Here is a 23,402-nt window from a genome sequence, read left to right on the forward strand (position 1 = left end):
AAGGGGGCAACAACCAACCATTGCAGCATGTGCTCCGGGAGGGGCGGGGGATGTGCTGCGCTACTCAGGAAACTGCAGCCCCTCGGGCACGTGTCTCCTCTCCCTCCTGACTGCCGCCCCACACCGGCAGGCAGGTCTGATGGCCGGCTGGGCCTTCCAGTGTCTCCAATTAGAGCCCCAGTGGGAACCAGTCTCACTAGGTTTGTATATTGAACTCCCCAGGGATCTGAATGGAGGATGGAGAGGCAAGACCCCTCACACTGATCATCCCAGAAGCCCAACTGTCTACAACACTCCAAAAATGATTGGCTCTGTCTGCCTGGATCCTTGTTGGTCCCAGTTCTGCGTCCACTGCCACCCGATGGGGAATGTGTCATGTTGTGGAGGTGTGAGGGCCAACAAATACTCACGGAGCTGAGCACTCTGTCCTGAGGATTTTAAAAGCAGCTTCAGCTCAAAGAGCACCAGTGCCACGTGGACGGCATGGCAGCGCAGCCGCTCCATGCGGAAGAGAAAGGCAATGGCGGCTTCAAATTGCGCCGTCAGGAACAGCACTTGGAAGTAGAGGAAGGGCTGCTGGTTCACCGTGAAGTGGGACTCGCCTGAGGGAGAGGAGGGATAGCTGACTCAGAAGAAGCGAGTCCAAAGGAGCAGCTGACCGGCAGCCCCGAGTGCTTAAAGGGTGGGATGAAAGCACCAGCCTGAGCAGGAATGGACTTGGGGGTTCTAGACACAGTGGACGCCACTCCAGCTTCGCCCTGCTTCCACAGCCTCCTGACCTCCCAACACAACTGGAGCCTGGGGGGCCTGTGTTGTAAAACCTGGACTTCTTGCATTAGGTGGGAGAGAAACAGAGTAGGACCTTAGAACAGAATGCAAAAGGGTCTGTTTATCTCCTGTGTCCTGATGAATCACTCAGTAAGGAGAGGAATGATTTCCAAGCTGCAGTTCCCTCAGGTTCATGGCATTTAACATTGCTGACCACCAGTGGGAACTTCTTTTCTTCCCAGAATTTTTAAACAGTGAGAGAAAGAAAAAAAGAAAAACTATTTCTCTCTATATTCAGATGTAGTCATTTCGAGATCTCTGAGGGAGCAGCAGCCAAGTCCTCTTATGTCTCTCTCTGAGCCAGTGTCTACCAGAGCTGTTCAAAGAACTGTCAGTGACTGTGTAAGCCACACCCACTACTCAAGGCCATGGGTGCAGCCGCTACTCGAATCTGAAATAATTGCTTTGTTGTGCTGTGTTTTGAAGGTTTACGGGGTTTTGAAGGAGAGATAGAGTTCAGAGATGAAGGATTTTCCCAGAAAGAAGCTAACCAGTGACCTTAGGTGGAAGAGAGAGAGAGAAGGCATTTATGCTCAGGGGATCTTACCATAGTCTTCCAACAGCTGTTTCTGGAACTGAGACAGAGTGAGCCTGTCCTGTGGGGAGCTGGTGCCATCGTCATCGAAACACACCTGGTTCAACTAAACCCCCAAGAGAAACACAGGCATTGGTACCAATTACCTTCTGGGCCAGGAGTGAACTTAGAGCTGTTTGAGCTCAAGGCTCAAGGCTGTGCTAATGGCCGTGTTACTGGCTGGGAATACCGCACAATGAAAGCTGGGCCAGGAGGCAGAAAAACCACGAGTGCAGTCACCTTCCTGGCATCCTACACTAAGCAGTGCAAACTGTGCGCAGTGTGAGCAGGGGGAGGGGCAAATGCCCTGCTGGGCAAGGGGAGCACGCCTGCCTTTAGCCACAGGTAGTCCTCGGTTTTGTCGGCCACCTCGCTCTGGTTGTCTGTGACGTCGCATCTGCCAATGATACAGTACACGGCCCGTTTGTAGGGGTCCGTGTTGTTTCTGAGGGCCCTGCGGTAATGCAGTCGGAGCTTGTTTTCCGTAGCTGGGGACAATCTGAAGACACAAGGGAACAGACACAGGCTGAAGATCCTCAAGGGCACCTGAAAGCACCCAGGGTCCAACCACACAACAAAGTTATGAAGCTTCCCTCCATGAAGGGGAACAGACACTGTCCCACCCACATCCCCAGGGACCATCACTTTAACCTGACTTGCAGCAACCAGGACCTGTGTCTCTGCCTGCTGGCTTCCTCCAGTAGTGGCCTTCAGGGTAGAAAGTCTGGGGAACTGACCCCCCAGCCCCCCACCCCTAGTAGCCTCCAAACAGTGATGAACAAGACTGAGTCAGTCCTTTAACTGCCTCAGCCCCCTCTGGCCTCTCCACTCCCTTAACCCTGTGACATCACCTCCCAAATAAACTCCCTGCACTCAAATCCTTGCCTCAGGGTCCCCTTCTGGGGAACCGAGGACACGGTCCCTACTTTACACTCTGATATGAGCAAGACAGGACTTATGGTTCAACACACTCTCTGGACATGGACACTGCCAAAAAAGTAACCCTGGTTTTCCACATGCATAACTGGGGTAACTACCACTATTTCTTCTACATACATGCACATATATTTAAACTAGGTTTGAATATGAATTTAAGTCCAACTACATTAACAAAAACCAAAGAAAAACTAATGCTTTGCAGTTCCTTAATGTAAGAGGAAAAGAAACAAAAAACAAAAAACAACTTAGTGAAATAATTCAATGGTTATCTCTCAAGTCTGCTAATGTCTAATTCTGGCCTTTGAGCTATGAAGTGCATGACAACATATTTCCATATGCTTTTCTGGATCAACCAGAAAAGCACTAAGAGTGAACAAGTGAAGCGTAATACAATAGTTTCATTTTATAAAGCATTTCTTACGTGCCTAGGACTTTGTAAGTCTAGACATTAGTGTCAGAGTGGGGCTCTTCAGTTCTTTGTGCTTTTCAAAGTTCATTTTTTTCCCAAGCAGAAACTTATTTCTTACAAGCGTGCACAAGGAAAAGAGGCCTTGTTGATCTCAAGGCCACCCCGTTGATCCCCACGTGGCTTCTTCTGGACTCGGCACCTCTTTCACCGTACCTTCTGTCCTTGCTGTTCATGTACTCCTGGAACCAAGTTTTGAACTCTCCCAGCTGGTGCTGGGCTCGGTTGACCACCTGTGAAGCGGCAAGCAGGTCTCCGCAGCGCATGCAGTAATAAATTAACGCCCACACAGGATGGCCTTCCACCTCTCCATCCTAAAAAAGGAAAGGTGCTCAAGTAGCCAGGCTAACAAAAGCTAACTGATGGCTTTCAATGTGCTGGTCCCCAGCTAAGCCTCTTCTTGTATTAAGTCACTCAATCTCACAACTCCACTAGATAGGGACCCTGAATGGCTTCCTCCTCTCTGTTTTACAAACCAGGAAACTGAGGCATGGGGTTGTTAAATATTTTTCCATGGCAAGCTGGTAAGCGCCAGTCTAGCCTAGAGCCTTTCCTCTACAGCACCATGTGTCCCACATGACTCAAAGCCAGCCGGTGGGTTCTCCATGGACCCCTGGATTCACAGTGAAGGGGTGACATGTTCTTCTGTGATGATTTACAGACATGCACTCTTGCCACCCCAACAAGTAAGGGCTAAAGACATTCACTTACCAATAAGAGACTATCATCATATTAAGAGTTTCACTGGGCTTGGCACTGGGGATCTAGGAAAGCAGATCTGATCCTACCCTCTGGGCAACAGAGCATGTCTCCTAAAAGTGGCTGTGTCCTCAGACTGTGCAGCAGCCCTGTGGTTATTCCTCCCTCTGCTCCTCCCAGACTCCTCCAGAAATGTGGACTGCAGACTTTCCTTCTTGGCCCCTCCACCCTCCCCTCAGCAGGACTCTTTCTAAAACTCAGACCTGATTGTGTCACTTCCCCACTTAAACCCCTATGAGCTGTTTGCACCTTAAGTGCTTGGCCTGGTGCTCCCCAAGCTGGCCCCACCCTGACACACACCCAGTAGGCCAAGTGCCCTAGCCTGCCTGGACGCGTTTGTTCTCACTGTTCCCTCCGCCTCGAAAACCCTACCCGAGACCGCTGGCTGGCGAGCTCCTACTCTTCAGGCACTAGTGTGGGCCTCACTTCCCGCAGGAAGCCAGCCTCCTGTGTATTCCACCACCCTCGGTACAAAGATCTGGTTCAACACTCTGCACACAGCATGTATCTGACTGTTAACTGGACTGTGAACTGAGAAGAAAGGCACTTTCTAGGAAACACATCTAACTGTTCTGCCAGCTATTTGAGCCAGCAATCTCAGAAGTCATCCCTGACTCTGTGGCTCACACCACAGCCAAATTCTTCCAGTCCTAATGGGTCTACCTTCATAACATGTCCAGAAATCAATGACATCATCCCCCTGCACCCTCCTCCTCCACCATCACGCCCTGGACTCCTGAGCCACCACCTTCCCAGATCTCCTAGGTTCTCTTCCCGCCCTCTCTGGTCTCTTCTTCATATAGCAGTTTCGACACACAACCTCATTTCAGCTGAAAATGCCTATCTGAGAGACTGATCTGGAGGAGTAACTTATCACATAAAGGTGCTAGTACCTGAAGTCCAGGCAAGGGAGCTGGAAGTTTAATATTCAGGAAACTTCGAACCAACTGGTAAGTCCCTGGCACTCCGCCCAGCTGGGCCTGATGCAAGTTTCCAAAGACAGTCACAAGGGTGTAATTCTTATAACTGGAAAAAATTTGAAGACACAAAAAAGGGAGGGGGGTTTGAAAACACATATTACACGTATCTGTGTCCATACCCAGAACATTAGACCGTGAACTCCACATGGCAGGGCCTGGACTTCAACTGAACACAGAAGAGGAAACAGAAGTGCATGCTTAATGAAGCAAGCTACATTATTGATTCGGTGGGCGGTGGATCTCCGTGAAGATTTCTCATCACTGTGGATACTCAAAAGAATCCCTAGAACCACAGAATTGTGTATTTCAAATGCAGAAAGGGCTGCCGTGCAGAAAAATAAGTGCTCTGCCTCACAGCCTAATGCTCTAGTGGGATCTTCTGAAACTTTTTATTTTGTGAAAAATTTTAAACCTACAAAAAATTAAAGAATAGTTTGACGAGTGCTCATATGCCCTTTACTTATATTCATCAATTGTTAATATTTACATGCATGCTCTTCTCTCTCTCATACATACATTTTATCTGAACCATTTGAAAGTGTTATAGAAATACAGAAATCAGGGGCCACCTCATCTCTAAATATTTTACTATGTACCTCCTAATTAGGACATTCTCCTACCTAACCTCAATACTATCATCATATCAAGAAATTTAACATTAATGTACTGTTATTGTCTAAAATATAACACATATTCACATTTCTTAATAATGTCGTTTACAGTTTTTTTCTTTTTTTAATCCAGGAGCCAATCCAGGGAATGAATGAAATTTAGTTGTCACGCCACTTCCATTTCCCTTAATCCAGGATAATTCTACTACTTTTTTTTCATGACACTGACCTTTTGAGAAGAATCTAGGCTAGCTACCTGGTATAATGTCCCACAAGCTGAACAGTTTCAGACGACTTGGTCCAGGTTCAGTTTTTTTTGCTGATGTTGGTACTGCCACAATGAGGCAGATAATACCATTCTGCCCCATTCTTGGTAACATTTAATTTGATCACTTGGTTAAAGATGTGGTCTACCAGATTTCACTGCTGAAGCACCTCCTTTCCCCTCTGAAATTAGTAAGTACTCTGTGGGGTACCACTTGGAGGTCATGTGAATATTCTGTTCACCAATAATCTTTCACCCCATAGTTTCCACTGATGGTCTTTGCTGAACGCACTGTCACACTGGTGGCTGCACACGATTTTCTATCATTCCCTGTTTATTTTCTAGCATGCTTCTTAAAATCCTCTACAGCATTTTAAATTGTTTTCGTATTAAGTGGTTTGAGTTACAGATACTCAAAAATGGGGTCAATATAGTGAAAAACGTTCAGGTTCTTTCATATGCACTAAAATGTTCAACATCGGATTAAGTAAAATAGCAGACGAGAGACAGACACAAACATACATACCTCTCAGAGAAAAACACCTAAACATCAATTACAGAAGACAGACTCATCAGAAAATGACGTAGTTTCAAAAAAAAAGATACTGACAAAAAATTTTACAAGCAAACTATATATAAAACCATACATTGTACACATTGGGATCATAAGCTGTGTAAAAGATAAATATCAAACAAAATATTCATATATCCCAAAAAGGCGGTGGCGGGTGGGTGCAGAGGTGGCAGTAAGGAAACACAACAAGGCACCAGGAGCCCCTGCATGCTCCTTTTTTCAGGTCCTCTTTTTGGCATGTTTCAAAATTTCTATAATAATCATGTAGTATTTTTATGATGAAAAATAAACATAATTTGATTTAACAAATACAAGTTCTCTATCACTGGAAGTATTTAAAAGCAGAGGTTGGCAAGGGATTAGAGAAGAGCCCCGTAGCAACCGGGACAAACAACTCTTCCAACCAGAATGAAGACAACCCACGTGCTGGAAAGGGCCTCAGTTGAGGAAACAGCCTCAATTCCCTGAGAGCTAAGAAATGCTACCTTGCTTCAAATTTGAAATACTCAAAAAATAATTTGGGACCAGACCTGCTTTGCCATCTGGTGTATTACATCACTTGAAATACTGTATGTTGGGACTTCCCTGGTGGTCCAGTGGTTAAGACTTTGCCTTCCAATGCAGTGGGTGCAGGATCAATCCCTGCTTGGGGAGCTAAGACCCCACATGCTTCAAGGCCAACACACCAAAACATACAATAGAGGCAATGCTGTAACAAATTCAATAAAGATGTTTAAAATGGTCCACATCAAAAAAACTTAAAAAAAAGAAAAAAGAAATACTGTATGTTATACTCTCAGTGGATTAGCACCAGCAAAAATATTTTTTAAATGAGTACAGTTATCTGAAATATTCCCTTTATCAAAAGGGACAGCAAATACTTAAAAAGATGCTGAGAGAGATGCTGTTAGATTAAAAAAGAAAATAAGCATACAATAGTTGTGCACAGGAAACTCCCGAATAGCTCCAAGTGCTGCTAAAGGAATTAATGGAACAAGACCATTCTAAAAAACCTAAATGAAAAGAATAATAAAAGAAATGGGACGGCTTACATATAAAAAACCCCAAACTGCAACCTGGTACCTCTGATGAAGTCAAGCACCAACACTGAGGATTAGCTCTACTGAAGAAAAAGCAGTCATATACTTATATCCATTAAAAAAAAAAACCCTAATATTTTTTATACACTGTGGGAAATTTTTTGACTCATATTTTGCTAACTTGTAGCAAATAAATACCACTATATATATTAGGTTTTTCATGGCTGAAGACTTACAAAACTTACATTATAAAAATTGAGTGAAAGCCTGACACAATACTTTATGAACTCTTTGTGCCTGTGCCAGAAGAAATGAAAGACCATTTGGAGTTTCAGATTTTTCTTAACAAAAGAATGGAGGCTAGAGTTTAACACATCTGATGGTGTTATCTTGTGTAGCTACTCAATATTAATTCAGTATTTGGTATAAAAACCTGCTCTCTCTCTGCCGTACCAAGTCTTGCATTACCCTGACTCCCTAATGACAAGGACTGTTTTGCTGACAGAGGGTGACCACACAACAAGGCCACTGGCAGCTGCATGGGTGCAGAGGCAAAGAGCTGCAACTGAGCAAGTGTATTTAGCTTGGCTTTCTCTTCTCCAGCCAACAGAGAGAGGCCCAGCACCCTGTCTCTGAGATAAAGAGGGTCTGCTGCACACTCACGACAACACCTGCTGGTCACTTCAGAGCTAGGAGTGTCCACAGGGCGTGGATGAATGGCACGGGCCCTACCAACTAGGGGGACAACAGTCAAGGCACAAGGGCACAGCCGCAAACCCCTCTGTGACCAACTCTAATTAGTGAGGAGGTGGCAAAAACCCAGGCACAAATCAGAGGCATTAGCAACTGGGAAGGATCGGAACTCACAGGATTAACCAAGCAAAGCCAGAAGGAAAACAAAGGCTCAAGGGGCCTCCCTAGGGTTTGGAGGTGGTAAAATGCTGGGTGGGAAAATTAAAATGTTGAGAGAAAACCAAGAGCCTGAGGAGTAATGGCTGAACCCTGCTGAGGGCCCAGGATCCTGACCCAAGGCATTGTGCCCTAATAACCGTGTCTCTGTACTGAGGGACGTAGGGTGGAGAAAGACAGAGAGAAAAGCCTAACAGGGCTCAAGGCTCCCACTCACGTGGTTTTACATCTGTGCAGAGACAGTTCCGGTAGAGAAGTACTCCTAAAAACAGCGCAACACCTCTCAGACTTGCTCAACCTTGTTTAAATCACACCAGTTCCCAGAGCACTTAGCTTGAGGACCACTTCAAACAGGGGAATGGCTGCCTTCAGGGGATTTTAAAGGCCGCCTCTGTGCTGCCGCTGCCTCACCTCTGCTCCAGGTACCCCAAGGCCTGCCTGACAAACTCCATGCGCACTTCCACGCTGTTGCGGCTCTTCAGGGCGTCAGTTGCTGGCACCAACAACACATCCGTCATTTGTTTCACCATGGCCCACATGTCGGAGATGTTCTGCACAGAAAGAACACTGCATGTTGCAATGCTGTGGGGCTGGACAAGCAGCCTGGTTCTTCACGGTGCTCTGACGTGGAGGGGACTGAGGTTAACGTCCTGTCTGTAGCCCTCAGGCTCAAGCCCAGCACAGAAGATGCGCCTCGGCCCGGCCATGTGGCCAGGCTCTCATCTTCCTGTGAGCAGCTCCCGTCCCGAGTTGGGTTTTCAGATCAATTACTATTCCAGGTCTGACATAACCACCGACATAATTGAGACCACATAAAAGTAACAAGAACACTGAATCTCAGTGGGTTATCCCTTAAGAGAGAGTGAACACATTTATAATCGTCCAGAGCTCTAGGAGTTTAAACTCAAATAGCTGCATGTCAGCCCTTACAAGGTCATTTGAGTTTTTTAAGACTTAAAATAAGAGTTTAACCTAAATAATACAGGTTTTGTCCTCCCGGAGCCTCTCCAGGGGTCCCTGCTCTTACCCTATTCTGTCAGCAGCATGGCCTCTCATTTCCCTGCCTATTCACTCCCCTCAAAAGGCACCCCCAGTGCAGCCTCCTAGAAGAGGCATGGTTGTGCTTGCCTGTGTGTAACCACCACACAGCTGGACTCTCACGTCCCAGAACCCTCCTGGTTGTAAACTTCGCCTTAAAAGCATGTTCCCTGAACCCTTTGCAATGTTATAAAGTTAAGAATCTCTGGAAGACAGTAGCAATTGGAGAAAAAGCAGGTATACACTTTTTCCAAAGGAAAAGAGAAAATCCCGTTTTCACTGTCTCTTGCAAAAGTTAAAAAACTGTAGAAAATCCATCTAAATGGGACTCTTTCTAGGTGGTGAGACAGTAGATAAGTTCTTTCTTCTTTATATTGGTTTTATCATCTTACACTTTATTATTAGGGAAAAAAAAAAGTTGGCTGCCCTGTGAAGGAAAAATGTGTTTAAGTGCTTGCTTCCATTACAGGCTTCCTTCCTTTTCCCGTTCTTCCTGGCCACCTACCAATCTATCCATCCCCTTTTTTTGTTTTTTATTTTTTCCCTGCTGTGGGAGAAACTGGGCCAAGGATTAAGAATTGAGGGGCAGTAATGAAAAGGGAGAGTCAGAAAGAAACAAAACCAGAGGCATATGAAAAATGCCTGTAAAGACCCCACCTGAGTCGAGTTCAAGGGGCTCATGGTATGAAAACCACATCCCCTTTACAATTCACATCTCATGAAAGAGCCCTGTCTGTCTTAGCAGGGAAACTGACAGGGTGAAGCTGGAGCCTGACAGGACTTCAAAGCAAACACAGCTTGGCTGGGCCTTTTGAAGATGCATTAAAGATACATATATTTTTATATATATATAGCATCACCATAAAAAAAAAAACCACCTCAAAATTACTTAAAATAAAACTCTGAAGAACAGTTAACTTCATCTTCCAAGGCACAGAATTTCTCTTTAGCACACTTCTGCCAAATCAGCAAGCCGCTAATCCCATCAGACACCCGACCCCACGTGTCTCCCGGGGCCGGCTCTGGACACTACCTTATCATCCAGCTCTGCGACGGATGCACAGAGGTCCAAGAGGTTAGGCTGCAGGTGTCCGTTTACGATCTTCTCGTTATAGATATAAATCTGAAAGGAAGAGCAGAGTAAATGGCACAAATGCCATTTTCACCTCTCCTTTTCAAAACCCCTTGAAGCAGTTCTGAAACCAACTTCTGCCCAGTGGTCAGAAGCTTCGGCCAACCTTTCCTTCCTCACAGTGGCTGAACTGTCCACACTGCCTGGAGGGCAAGGCCTCTGGCTAGCTGCTCAGTCCTGTGTCTGAGCTTCGGGCAGTGGCATGAACACACACCAGAGCTAACTGCTTCCCCAGCCTTCCTAACCTGGGGAGTGGGAGCAGGGTGGCCCTGGGGGAGGAGCAGCACGTGCGGTTCTGTGCTGCTCTGCCCAGCAGACCCTCGGTCCCGGACAGCAAGGACCAAAGTGGAAGATGGGACAGTGGAAGGTCTCTAGCTGCTGTTTCCTAGGAATCTGAGCAGAGTCTGGTCACCCTTCTGACAAAAGGACTGAATGGCCCCAGCCCAGGGATGTGCGTCAGGCTGCAGCCCTCCACACATGTCAGAAGAGCACTTCTGCCCATTTGCAGTTCCCATTTCTCTCATCAAGAATCCCAGCTCCTTAGTAAAATTTCTCAAGAAAAAGGAACTATGTGATGTTTAAAGAATGGAAAGGCCAATATTACTCTGGACTATGTTTTTAAAGAAACACAACAGTGATGGTGAAAACTAGTAAGTTCTACTCGTTGCATTCTGAAATCCTTGCTCTGCTGAGGACTGAACTAGGTAGTGATTTTAGACAAAACAGGAGCCTGTCGAACCTTACTGCCCTCTGCTCTCAATGGCGGAGAGCAGCATGTGGCCTCCAGGAGCATTATAAAGACAAGGTGGTGTTTATTCACTCAACGAGCATTTCTGAGGGGCCTTCCCTTGGGCACTGTGTTCAGCATGGGATATAAAGGTTCTCTCTCCACTGGAGGGGACTGCCACATAAACAGACATGACATGGTGTCCTGAGTGCTGGAAAACCATAGTCTTATAAAGCTTTAGTCTTCACAGACACAGAAGATCCATGGTTTCTCTCCTCAGAAGCTTGTAATTTCGTTAGGCCTGAATTCTGGAGATGTCTGTGGCAATGGTAGTCAGTCATATAAACAAAGTGAAATTTAAAAAAATGTAGATGGAGTGTGGGAGATCTAAAAATTGAAGAATAAATACTAGTAAAACATGAGGGAGTTGAAAGAAGGTGGACTTGTGTCCCAAGTTGACACAACTGGCACCGTGCTTTGAGGGGAGAATATGCTGGTGCCACTGTGGCCCTCAGCATTGCCCACTTCCTTCCTTCCACTGAGTCTGGCGTGGGGTGGGTGGAGGGCCACAGTGGCACCAACATATTCTACCCTCATAGCACTGTGGAAGTTGGTCACAATCGAACACATGTTCCTTGGTGACTTCTGGTGCAGGACGATTTAGAGGGTGGAAGCCCACCACCTGCAATTCAAGAAACAAGACTGTTTTCCTTCTTGATACTTTGTGCAGGAAAGCAGCAAATTAGAATAAAGTACACAAGGCTGGCACAGCTTTACTCAAAAAGTCAATTCCAGGTATGTACTGTCCTAAGGGCAGTTTCGTGTAGTTTTCAGACCCTATGCTTTAACACAGAGTGTCTCAATCTATGTTTACACTATCACATGGTCATGATACACAGCCAGAGCCACAACACCCCAAATACTATGAGCTTCTCCAGGACAGTAATATCCAGTAATGGTGAGTACACTATGCTTACCCAGGCAGAAAAACACTTAGAAAATTTCTTTCTACAACAAGGCAGGGAGCAGGGTTTCTGATAATACCATTTGCCAACCAGGTGATCAGTTAATATAGAACTCCATTTGCTCAGCAGTGAAATTACTCAGAGCTTTACTGTACATGAACTGTTGCCAAATGCAGAATGAAATGCCTTGGTCAGTGTGTGAGGCAGATTTCAATTTCCCTAAATCAAACCTGAGTCATTCTATTACCCAATTTGACAGACTTCTCCAGGGACCTAGCTGGTAAAATATTAACAAGTCCTCTGAATGAAAACCCAACTTGCTTTTAGGGTCTGACTTTCACATGAAGTCTGTGTTCCTTTTAACTCTCCAGAGGGCTCACAGAAGATTTTCCTGGATTTGATCTTCCTTGAGAACATGCTTACCTGCCGGGCGTAGGCCATTTCAATGCTGTCTAGAGAGCTTCGACCAGGGGGTCCTGCATCACTGATGTAACTTGGCTGTAGATAAACATACATTCAGAATTGGTTCAGAACAGCATTCAGTCATGTAAAGGGAAAAAAAAAATCATAAACATTTGTCTTTAACAGAGCTGTGAGAAGTCTGTTTCCTAGTCAGACTTCCTGAAAACAATGATTTTGGGGGTTTCAATAGAAGGTGACTCCCTTATCATGAACACATAAGGGAGTAGGCATGGGACCCAATGAACTCAATAATAGGAGGCTGACGAATATCTCAATTCATCAGGGATATCTGATGAATATGTCGTGCAGGGATATCTCAGTAACTGTTTCTATCTTTGTAACATTTGGTTTCAATCCCAAGCTCCCACTCCACCTCATCTTTCTCACCCATGTCTTTATACCAGTGAGGCTGTGGTATGTGTGGGTCTCCTGTTTCCATCAATCATGTTAAACAGCTGAAGAAATGGAGATTATAGGGTCACAATACTGAGGTTCAGACATTTCCTATCTAGAGGCCACACTAAGGCAACACCTACTGATGAACTTTCTGCATCCGAAGAAACAAAGTCAGTCTAAGTTGAGTCCTTTATTGATCTATTCGTTTATTCAGTAAACATGTGTTAAGTGTCCGCCTGCCATAAGCATAGCATGAACGCACCCATCCCCACAGGGATGACAGGAAGACAGCCCACAGAGGCTGCCCACCAAGAGCTTACCAACTGATGGGGAGAGTTAGACACCAATATATGGTAAGATTTACTAGTCTTTTTAGAGAAAGATTAAAGTTAATCTTTAGCTAAGTTTATTCCCCACTGTAAACAAAAATGGATCAAAAATAGGTATGTTCCAATTAGGGACATCAGGCATATTCTTAAACTTCCAAACTAGTTCGTACTGTACTGTAGCAGAGATCAAATTCTTAAGCTTCTCTCATTAAAAAAAAAAAAAATCAGTGCTCTATTCTCTAAAATCTAAAACAAAGCAGTTTTAAAGTAGGCTTTGGGGGAGCAGATGGAAGATAGCAGCAAAACCTCCCAGCACCACCAAGGTGGCAGAAGGTTACCTGCATGAGCATGTGCTGGGGCAGAACAGGGAGGAAGGAGGGCCAGGAGGCAGAAAGGCGAGCTGTAAACCCTCAGCTTCTGGAATGAACACTGGACTGTCTGGATACCTGGGTTCCAGGAGGACCACTCCACTCCCTGGTTTTGGGGTCTGGGGCCAAGCACATTCCTTTCTCATCTGAGAAACTGATGAAAGGGCTGTCCTAGACAACCTCAAGAAGTCCTCCCAGCTCTGATTTTCTGCAGTCACTGATATTAAAGGAGCTATAAATAGTTTACTGTTCAAAATATTGAATTTGATCTCACTACAGTACAGTACAGTGTGCTGCAAATTTAAGAATATAAATAATACCTAGTAGAACACACCTAATTTTGATCCGTATTTATTTACAACAGGGATGAAACTTAGCTAAAGTTTAACTTTGCTCTTTCTAAAAAAAGACTAAGAAACTTTTCCATATGTTGGCCTCAAACTCTCCCTATCAGATGGTAAGCTTAGTAAATGCTGCCGCTTGGCTGACTCAATGAACATTTCATATCCCTACCTCTTACCTCTAGTCACTGCCACTTCCCCCTCTGGCATATGGAGTTAAACATATCTAATAGTGTATTGGTAAATGTTTAACAACTGGCTTGGGGAAGGGGACTTGATTTGTAGCATTTGCTGGTTTCTTTAGTGTAGATACTCCCACGCTGGCAGAATTCAAGCTATTCCAAGTGATATCAACTAGATAGCAAATTTTCTGAAAATCTGACAATAGGTCCTCATGAGCTAACCCCTACACACTACCCTTTCCAGCGTCCACTGCAGCTGGGAATGGCCATGCACCACCCCGGATCTAGCCAGTGAGGCGGAAGCACAAGCCTAGCAGTACATTCAGGCAAAGTGTAGCTTCTGCTTTTCCTGATAGAGGGGGAAAAAAGAGCCTGGCATGGCCTTTCAGTATTCCAAGCAGAATGCAAACAGCACACCTAGAGCAGCGGCAATCATCTTGCGAGCCTGAAGGGGCCGGGCTAAAAAATGTTGGTGTACAGAGACAAAGACGTGTCTCTGATGGCACCGCAGAGCAAGTGAATTAAGGCCCCACTCTTTCCACACCTGCAGACTTGTTAGCTGAGAATAATAAATTCCTCTTCAAGCTATAGAAACTCAAGTTTTCAGTTATTCACAGCAGAAGGCATTCCTATCTGAAATGACTGAAAACCATCAGGTCACAGTGACAACAGCCACACTTTCTGAGCAACTACTATACGCCAAGCAGGGTCTTAATTTTCGTGTATTAACTCCACAACCCTATGAGAGACACACTTTTATTATATTAGTTTTACAGAAAAAGATACCAAAGGGCACAGAAAGCAACTGCCCGAGGACACTCCAGTAAGAAGTAGCAGAGCCATGGTTTGCATCCACAGTCTGGGGCCACGCTGCCTGCCAGGGTAGCCCGGGGCAACTGTCCAAGGATGGCCACTGGAGAACAAGTGAGCAGTGGTTTAGAAAGCCTGGCTCCACTGCTCATGAGCTACGTGATCTTGACTGAGTACACTGCTTCTTTGGGGCCTGGGCTTCTTTAGCTGTTGCAATGATACAGGGGCAGCAATGATAGTTACCTTATAGATGAAAAGATTAAATGGGAAGAAAATACTACCCACTTCACAAGGAGTAAGTAGGAACAAGTAGAAAGAGCTCAGTGTCCAACATCTGACCAGTAAACGCTAATGCTATCACATTAAATAAAAAATAAACCACAAGGAACATGGGAATAAACCCAGCGCTGAACAATGGATAGATATGGACACTACAGAAACATAACCTACAATATTTTACTTTCTGCTGGCTGGAAATTCTCATCTTATTTTTCTACAATGAGCATGCGTTTCTTGTATGAACAGAACTCCCACCAGCTCATTTTCTACTTCTGAGTGTTCTCAGTAACACTGTGACAGTCAAGACTGTTCTATAACACAGCCATCTTTCTGGAACAGAACTAACTCTCTGAAAGCTGATGATCCCCAAGTCTTTGAAAGAACAGAGCACTAAGGTTGTTAATTACAGTAACCTAACTGGGGGGAATAAACAGGGATGAAAGGAAGAAACGGCACAAAATACTTCTGCAAGGACACAATTGTTTCAGCTAAATATACATAAACAGCCTTGAGAAATATTTTCTGGTACTACTAGAAACCTAATTCTAAAAATTATCCACTTAAAAAGTAGTTGGTTTTCAGCCTGCAAATTTCCATTTAAATGAATTTTGCTTAATACGCTTGTTTTCAAACATAGCTTTCCTTCATTTGCCCTTGGCGGAGCCTCTATTTCACCACACACGAAGTCAATTATCCACCAACAGGATGTGGACACGCACAGGCCTGAAGAGAGGAATCAGCAAACATTCATAGGAATCTCAAAGCCAGGGGCTGCTGGAGGGCTGGGAAAGTGGACACCGGTGTGCTGTGTGGGGATAACATTTCAAACTTTTCAGGTCTGCCTGACTGGATCACAGTGGGGATACCAGGAGCATGGAGTCAAGAGACCAGGAAGGCGGGGAAGATGGGAGGGCAGGGCCAGGAGGACAGCAAAGGGTTCACCAGGGGTCTGTAGATACTGCGGAGAAACAGTGGTCTCTCAGAGCATAGACATGAGAAGGGTTTTCTCAGTGTACATGGTGTTCCCAAAAGAGTCATTTTCTTTTCTTTTTTAAATCAGACTTTAAACTTTATTTTGTATTGGGGTATAGCTGATTAACAATGTTGTGGGAGTTTCACGTGAACAGTGAAGGGACTCAACGATACAGTGAAGGGACTCAACGATACATATACACACATATACATGTATCCATTCTCCCCCAAGCCCCCCTCCCATCCATGTTCCCACATAACATGGAGTAGAGTTCCATGTGATATACAGTAGGTCCTTGTTGGTTATCCATTCTAAATAAAGCAGTGTGCACATGTTGATCCCAAACTCCCTATCTCTTCCCCCTACTCTCCCTCCTCTGGCAACCAGAAGTTTGTTTTCTAAGACTCTGAGTCTGATTTGTAAATGAGTTCATTTGTATCATTTCTTTTCAGATTTCACATATAAGGGATGTCATAGGGTAAAAGACCCATTTTCTAAGAGAGCATTCCAGAACTGGGAGGATATAGTTGGGAGTGGCAGGGGGTAACTGTAAGCTTTTATCAAGCAGCTATTTTTGTACATAACATATCCAGAAATAAATTTTTTTCCAAGGAGGGAACATTCTAGACAGGAAAAAAGGAATGTAACTAGCATTCACTTTTAGCAAAATAAGTACAGAGTGAAAAGAAAATGTGATGATACTATTGAAGGAAGAGAGTTTTTAACTTCCAAGTGGAAGGTTGTGGCTTTACGTAAACAAAACAGAACCAAAGTAACTAACGTACAGTAGTTGGCTATAAACTCTGTACACAGAAGCTCAGTACCACTAGGGAAAAAACACCAACTGGGGACCAGAAGACCCAGGTTCTAAATGCAACCCGACTGTGTGACTTTGGGTAATGATATCTAACTTCTCTGGGGCATAGCTCTTCATGGATAAAATGGGAGGAACACTTGGGTCATTTATACAATGAAATTTATTACAGCCACTAAAAAAAGACAGGCACCTACACTAACCAAGAAAAAGCTCCAAAATAAGTTAAAAAAAAACAAAACATAATGCTAAGCTGTAGCATCTATTATAGAAAATGCTGCCATCTACGGAAAAGATAATAAATTGATTGGATGAACATAAACGTATAACTGTGCACATAAAGACATAAGAGGGAATTGAAAGGACAGGATGTCAGAGGTTATGTTGGGTTTGGGGTGGAGGACAGAGGCTGAATTTTTACAAGTACGTTCAACCATCAGAACGCTGTGCAAGAAGGTGTTCATGTGTGATATGGCTTGATATTAAAATGAGTTGGTTCTTTAAACTTCTTTTTGAAAGAGCAGTGGAGCATTTTCCATACTTGAAATTCTATTTAAATTCCAGTATGTGAAACAAAACCAGCCCTTTCAGAAACTACCAGGGAGCCATAAAATACAGTTTGGAATCATCTAGTCTGGGGTTTTTAAATTCAAACTTTGTCAGTCAATATTTTTGCTGTATTCTACCGAATCTAACCATCCATTATAAGACATCATGTTTATGTACCACTAAGAAAGAAAAATGCTGACAAACTATACCATTGATTTAAGACATATCTTGATTTCAGAGATGGTAAAATATAGAAAAGATGCGTAGCTGGGAGCTGATGAAATACGGTATTAAGTCAGTTATCAAAATTAGAGACTATATTCAACATATACCGTTCACTATCTGTAATGGTTAAGCTACAACAGCTTCTTGGTCAAGGCTCCTGCTTGAGAAGCTGAGTCATTTCCCACATAATACAATAAAGCACTGACCACTGACTATGTCTAACACCAACACAGCCATGGCGCACTGAGGCTAGATAAAAACTTACTTCTTTAAATACTGTTTTAAATGCTGGCTGAGATACATCAAGGATTCTCAACACTGCTCCCAGCCTGCATGCTGTCATGCAAGCAGCACAGACTGGGGTGTTCTTCCGCACAGGCCAGACGGAGGGTCTGGGGCATGGGGGTTCTTAGCCAGGAGTCTCTTTCTTGCTTTAAAGCCTATCATTTTTATTGAGACCAAAACTTGGAACATTATTAACAATCTTTCAATTCCTACTTCCTTTAAAAATTATATCTTTTTCTTCAATGATATCCTAAGGAAATTAATTTCCCAAATTGAATTTTGCTATTGAAGCATCATTTTCCTTATTAAAACTTGCCAGGAACAGATATTACTAATGTGTTGCTGCTCTTTTGTAATCAGAAGGCTTGAGGGTAAAATGTTTCAGGAATCACCAACTTCTAGTTCATTTTTGTTTAAAAAAGTAAAAAAAGCCTCAAGCCTCTCTTCATATTAAATTAGCCAAATTTGGACATTTTCCTTCAATGTAAGGTCAGCTCCAAATGACTGGAAGCCTCTTTCCTAGCTAATAACTCTCCGGATTCCAACAGTCTTATTCTTCACAATAAAGTACCCAGAAAAGAATGGTTTAGATGGCAAGTCATACTTTAATTATTTCCTCTACTTATGAGATATTTTTCATTCCCAGAAACACTTCATAAATCAAGGGACAGTTAAAAAGGAACAGATCCATCTTAAAATAATAAAAATAAACTTAACAATGTGTGCATGGATGTGTACTAAGTCGCTTTAGTCATGTTCGACTCTTTGCAACCCCGTGGACTGTGGCCCACCAGGCTCCTCTGTCCATGGGATTCTCCAGGCAAGAATACTGGAGTGGGTTGTCATGCCCTTCTCCAGGGGATCTTCCCAACCCAGGGACTGAACCCACATCTCTTAGTCTCCTGCACTGGCAGGTGGGTTCTTTACCACTAGTCCCACCTGGGTAGCTGACCAAATACTAACTACCACCATAAACTACTGCTGGGATGTGCTAAGCGTGCACTCTATGCCGGCTCTGAGCCAGGTGCCTTACACACGTTCTACATTCCTTTCAACCATTCTTCAAGAGAGGCCTTTTACAACGAGGACGAGAACAATGTGGTTCCCAGGAGAGGCCTGGGAACTCAGGCCTGCTGAATTCCAAAGCCTATCTCTGTGGTTTCCTACAGAGAGGGTAGAGAAAGTGTCTGCCCAAGTGGAGCTAATACTACCTTTCCATCTTTTGGAAGAAAATTATATGGGAAAAACACATGGTTCTTCCACACATCCACCAGAACGGTTGAACTGAAAAAGACAAAAAATATCAAGTGTGGCAAAGATAAGGAACAAAGAATTCTCACAGTGCTGGTGGGAGGGGATGGTGAGACACCATTTTGGAAAGCTGCTGGGCAGCATCTGCTAAGGCTGAACACATGTGTACCCTCTTGTGCCAGCAACTGCCCCCCCAACGGATGTGCAAATGTGCGTTCACCAAAAGACAGGTACAAGAATGCTCTCACTAGCACTCGTTATAAAAGCTAAGAACTGTAAACTATTCAAATGTGCATCCACATCAGAATGGAAAAATACTGCAGTCATACTATCTGGCCATGAGAATGAACAGCCTGCAACTACATGTAACGATACACAGAATGTTAAGCAAAAGAAGCCAGACACAAGAGCACATACAGCATGACTCCATTTACACAGAGTTTAAAAACAGGCAAAATTAATCCATGGCATTAGAAGTCAAGACAGTGTTTTTCTTGGTGGTCATGGTGAGGGGTCGTGAATGAAAAAGCACTGGGGGTGGGGATGCTAGGGGGATGGCAGTGTGGTTTCTTCATCTGGGTGTGTTTCGTTTTTGGTAACTCACTGAGCTATATACTTATAATGCGTGCATTTTTTTCTGTATGTATGTCATACTTTAGGGGGAAAGTTCAAAACAGCAACAAACAATAAAACCTATGAGGGTTCCAGAAATGGCAATTCCCTGGATAACCTGAAGAGAGAACCATCTGCATTATTTGCCAGCTTTTTCAACAAAGCTATCCATTTTGATGGGTGTCACCACAGAGAACAGCAGAAGTATCAATAAGAAGGAGTCCTCCCTTTCAAGAGGGAGGACTTAAGGTCAAGGAAGAAATGTCTACTAAATAGACTAGTCTATTTTTAAGACAAGAGCAATCAAGAAAGAATATCTCATTAGCAGCTTATAATTACTTCCAAATCCCAATACAGACCACAACCTATTAACACAGTTTTAAAAAAATGAAGTTTATAAAACCATGAGCTGTTCTACTTCTCTGCCTAGACTCATAAGCAATTGAGAAACATCAGGCTGCCCAAGGACCTTCTACATTAGCTCTTTTTTTTTTCCCCAAGACTCTGCTCTTCTCTGAAGTCTTTGAGTCTAAGAAATGCGGAACAAGGTCCTTAATGAGTAATTTCCTGAGATAAATGACTTTAGCATCTATTTATTTGGGGGCTAATTTAATAGAAAAACTTGGTTTTAAACCAGGAGCAAATCTGTAGACACAGGATGTGGAACGTTATCATGCAGGCATGACACTGCCAAGCTACCCACCTTTGACCCAGACTTCAACAGAACGATGGTCCAAATGTCAACAGTCCCCAGTCTCACCTAGCACAGTACAAGCCTCACTGAGCCTTAGGTGCCCAATCTTTTATGAGAAAAGAACATCAGTTAGTCAAAACAACTTCGGAGGAGACACTGGTAATATTACTTGAAATGTCTAATGCTATAATTTTTATAAATTTTAATAGTTTTTTGACATAATTTTTAACTTGCACATACAAATTGCCTGAAACTACTTTTTGAGATTGTTTTTTTTAGAAATGTAGACCATTTTTAAAGTCTTTTAGTGAATTTGCTACAATAGTGCTTGTTTTATGTTATAGCTTTTTTGGCCTTGAAACACATGGAATCTTAGCTCTGGAACCAGGAATTGAATCAGCACCCCTTGCATTAAAAGGCAAAATCTTAGCTACTGGACCACCACAGAAGTGCCCTGAAATTACTTACTTTTAAACAATAATAAAGGACAATCATTATGGGAGAGGGGCTTTACATTATCACTAATCTTCCCAATAATCCCATTTTACTAATGAAGACACTAAACGTCTGCAGGGTTAAATAACTTGAATATTTAATATATAAATAATAATGTGGATGTCATATCAGAACTAGTCAGTGGTGAAGCTAGGATTAGAACCCTAAAGTCATTCTCTCCCCAACACTGGTGTGGTGAATGTATGGTCACAGTTCCCACTGGCCAAGGGCAGACATCACTAATCAAGGAAGACATACTTTCCTGCTGATCCCAAGTTGCAGCCTCAAAATCCCTCTCAGGAAAGATCTCCAGGATAAGTAAGAGATAAACCCTACATAACATACCCACTCTAAAATCACACATCCCTAATACTCTGGTTGGCATAAAGTTAGCTAAGGCCAAATGATTTATTTACCAAATATTTTTGGAGCATCAAATATGTTCCAGGCACTCATCTAGGCACTGGTGATATGAGTAAATACAGCAAACAAAAGTCCTTACCTTCCTGGAGCTTAAATTTTTCTGGGAGAAACAGACAATAAGCAATATAAAGACATAAAAACACACACAGTGATTTTAAGTGGTTTAAAGTGAAGAAGTAATAAAAAGAAAAATATAGCAAGAAAAGGGCATATAGGGAGGGTTGAATGGGGAGAGTTTGGTTTGGATTTCAGATATAAAGGTCCTGGAAGGCCTCATCAAGATGGCACTGGGTAATACCTGAAGGAAGTGAGGAGGACAGGCATGCAGTGATTTAGGGAAAGAGCCTTTTAGGCACAAGCAACAGGAAGCCCAGATGATCTAAGGCAGGAGCAGCAAGAGCAATGGGGAGAGCAGAATAATGTGAGCTGGGAGAAGCAACAAGACCAGGCCAGAGAAAGATTGGGAAGTCAGGGCGAAGACTCCGGCTTTCCCTCCAAACGAGACGGATGTCACTGGAGGATCCTGAGAAGAGGTGTGACATGATCTAGTCTGTGTTTAACAGCATCACTCTGGCTATTGAGAAGACTGTACAAGGGCAGAAGCAGTAGACCAGTGTGGTTGACAACCTCTAAGATGGCTCCCAATAATCCCCACGTCCTGGGATCCAAGCTCTCATTTAATCCTCTCTCCTTGAGTATAGGCTGAATTTAGTAATTTACTTTGATCAGAGAGGCAACAGAATATAACTTTCAAGATTAAGTCATGGAAAGACTGTAGTTTCTGTCTCAGGGGCCTTTGAACTCTTCCTTGGATCCTTCACTCTTGCCCCAGGAGAGGCACGCTACCCATGCTGTGAGCAGTACGAAAGAGACCCACACAACAAGGAACTCACACCCCTAGCCAAGAGCCAGAGAGGACCTGAGGCTTGTCAGGAAGCACGTAAGTGAGCCTGGGACTAGATCCCCTTCGAGTTGAGCTCTGCGAGGAGTGTAGTCTCAGCCAACATCCTGACCACCAGGGCCAGGACATCCCAAACCAAAAAACACTCAGCTAAGCTAAACGCTTGTTTTCAGCTACTATGGTTTGCAGTGATTGATTACACAGCAACAGATAATGGAAAAACCAGTTAGGAAATCGGTCCAATAATCTGAACAAGAGATGCTGGTTGACTTGGCCCCAAGGCTAACAGCACAGGTGGTAAGAAGTGGTTGGGGAGGGGGATTCAGGATGGGGGGGTGGGGACACATATGTATACCCATGGCTGATTCATGTTAATGTATGGCAAAAACCTCCACAACATTGTAAAGTAATTAGCCTCCAATTAAAATAAATAAATTAAAAAAAAAAGTGGTTGGACTCTGGGTATATTCTGAGAAAAGGGTTAAGTGGATTTGTCAGCATGTTTGAGAGTCTAGGTAAGAGAAGGGTAGGATAAAAATGAATCTGAGGTGTTGGATCTCAGCAAGTGAAAAACTGGAACTGCCCTTTATAAAGATGATAAACTCTGTGAGAAAAGCTGGGAGGGAGTTGGAGGCAGTTGCTACCACGACTCAATTCTAAACATGTTAAGCTTGATGGCTCTGAGACACCTGAGTAGCCAAGAAGGCCAGCAGAACAAGTGAATCTGAGAGGATTTGGGATGGTGATGTGAATTTGAGTCTTCAAGTACATAGAAGGTATTTAATACCATAAGCCCAGAAGAGATCAACAGGGCAGTGATTAATGAAGAATCAGGAACAGGTCAAGGACGGAGCCCTGGGACAGGAGTTTGAGGAAAATTCAGCACAAGAGGTTGAGCAGAAGCGGCCAGCCATGCTGGAGGAAATCCAGGCAAATGTGGGCATCTAGAAGGCAATGAAGAAAGGGCTTCAAGAGGAAGACAGGGATCAGCTGTGCCAGGTCGGCCAGCAGTCAAGCAGATAAGTATTTTCTGACCTGACGTTTTTAATAATGGTTGATTTTCTGGACTCAACTCACCTCGCTTTCTTGAGTAAAGTCAAGGGCATCTTCTCCTGACGCCAGCAGGGTGTGGAGAATCCGCTGCTTCACTTGCTCCCACTCGACCAGCATTGACTCTCGATGGTACTCCTCAGCCATGCCAAAGGT

At 43.9% G+C, this 23,402-nt stretch overlaps 1 protein-coding gene across 1 annotated transcript in view; it reads right to left on the minus strand.

Moving 5' to 3' along the window:
- Positions 1 to 23,402, minus strand: part of NUP93 (nucleoporin 93) — a 105,424-nt gene that overhangs the window by 8,579 nt on the left and 73,443 nt on the right. Inside the window, exons 5-13 of the mRNA XM_043435304.1 lie at positions 23,274 to 23,402; positions 12,231 to 12,305; positions 10,017 to 10,106; positions 8,357 to 8,496; positions 4,460 to 4,592; positions 2,964 to 3,121; positions 1,736 to 1,901; positions 1,376 to 1,469; positions 411 to 602 (exon numbers count right to left, since the gene is read on the minus strand). Coding sequence (XP_043291239.1) covers positions 411 to 602; positions 1,376 to 1,469; positions 1,736 to 1,901; positions 2,964 to 3,121; positions 4,460 to 4,592; positions 8,357 to 8,496; positions 10,017 to 10,106; positions 12,231 to 12,305; positions 23,274 to 23,402 — 1,177 coding nt within the window. The remainder of the gene's footprint in view (positions 1 to 410; positions 603 to 1,375; positions 1,470 to 1,735; positions 1,902 to 2,963; positions 3,122 to 4,459; positions 4,593 to 8,356; positions 8,497 to 10,016; positions 10,107 to 12,230; positions 12,306 to 23,273) is intronic.

The sequence above is a fragment of the Cervus canadensis genome, chromosome 18, assembly GCF_019320065.1.
Source record: "Cervus canadensis isolate Bull #8, Minnesota chromosome 18, ASM1932006v1, whole genome shotgun sequence".
Classification (NCBI taxonomy): Eukaryota; Metazoa; Chordata; class Mammalia; order Artiodactyla; family Cervidae; genus Cervus; species Cervus canadensis.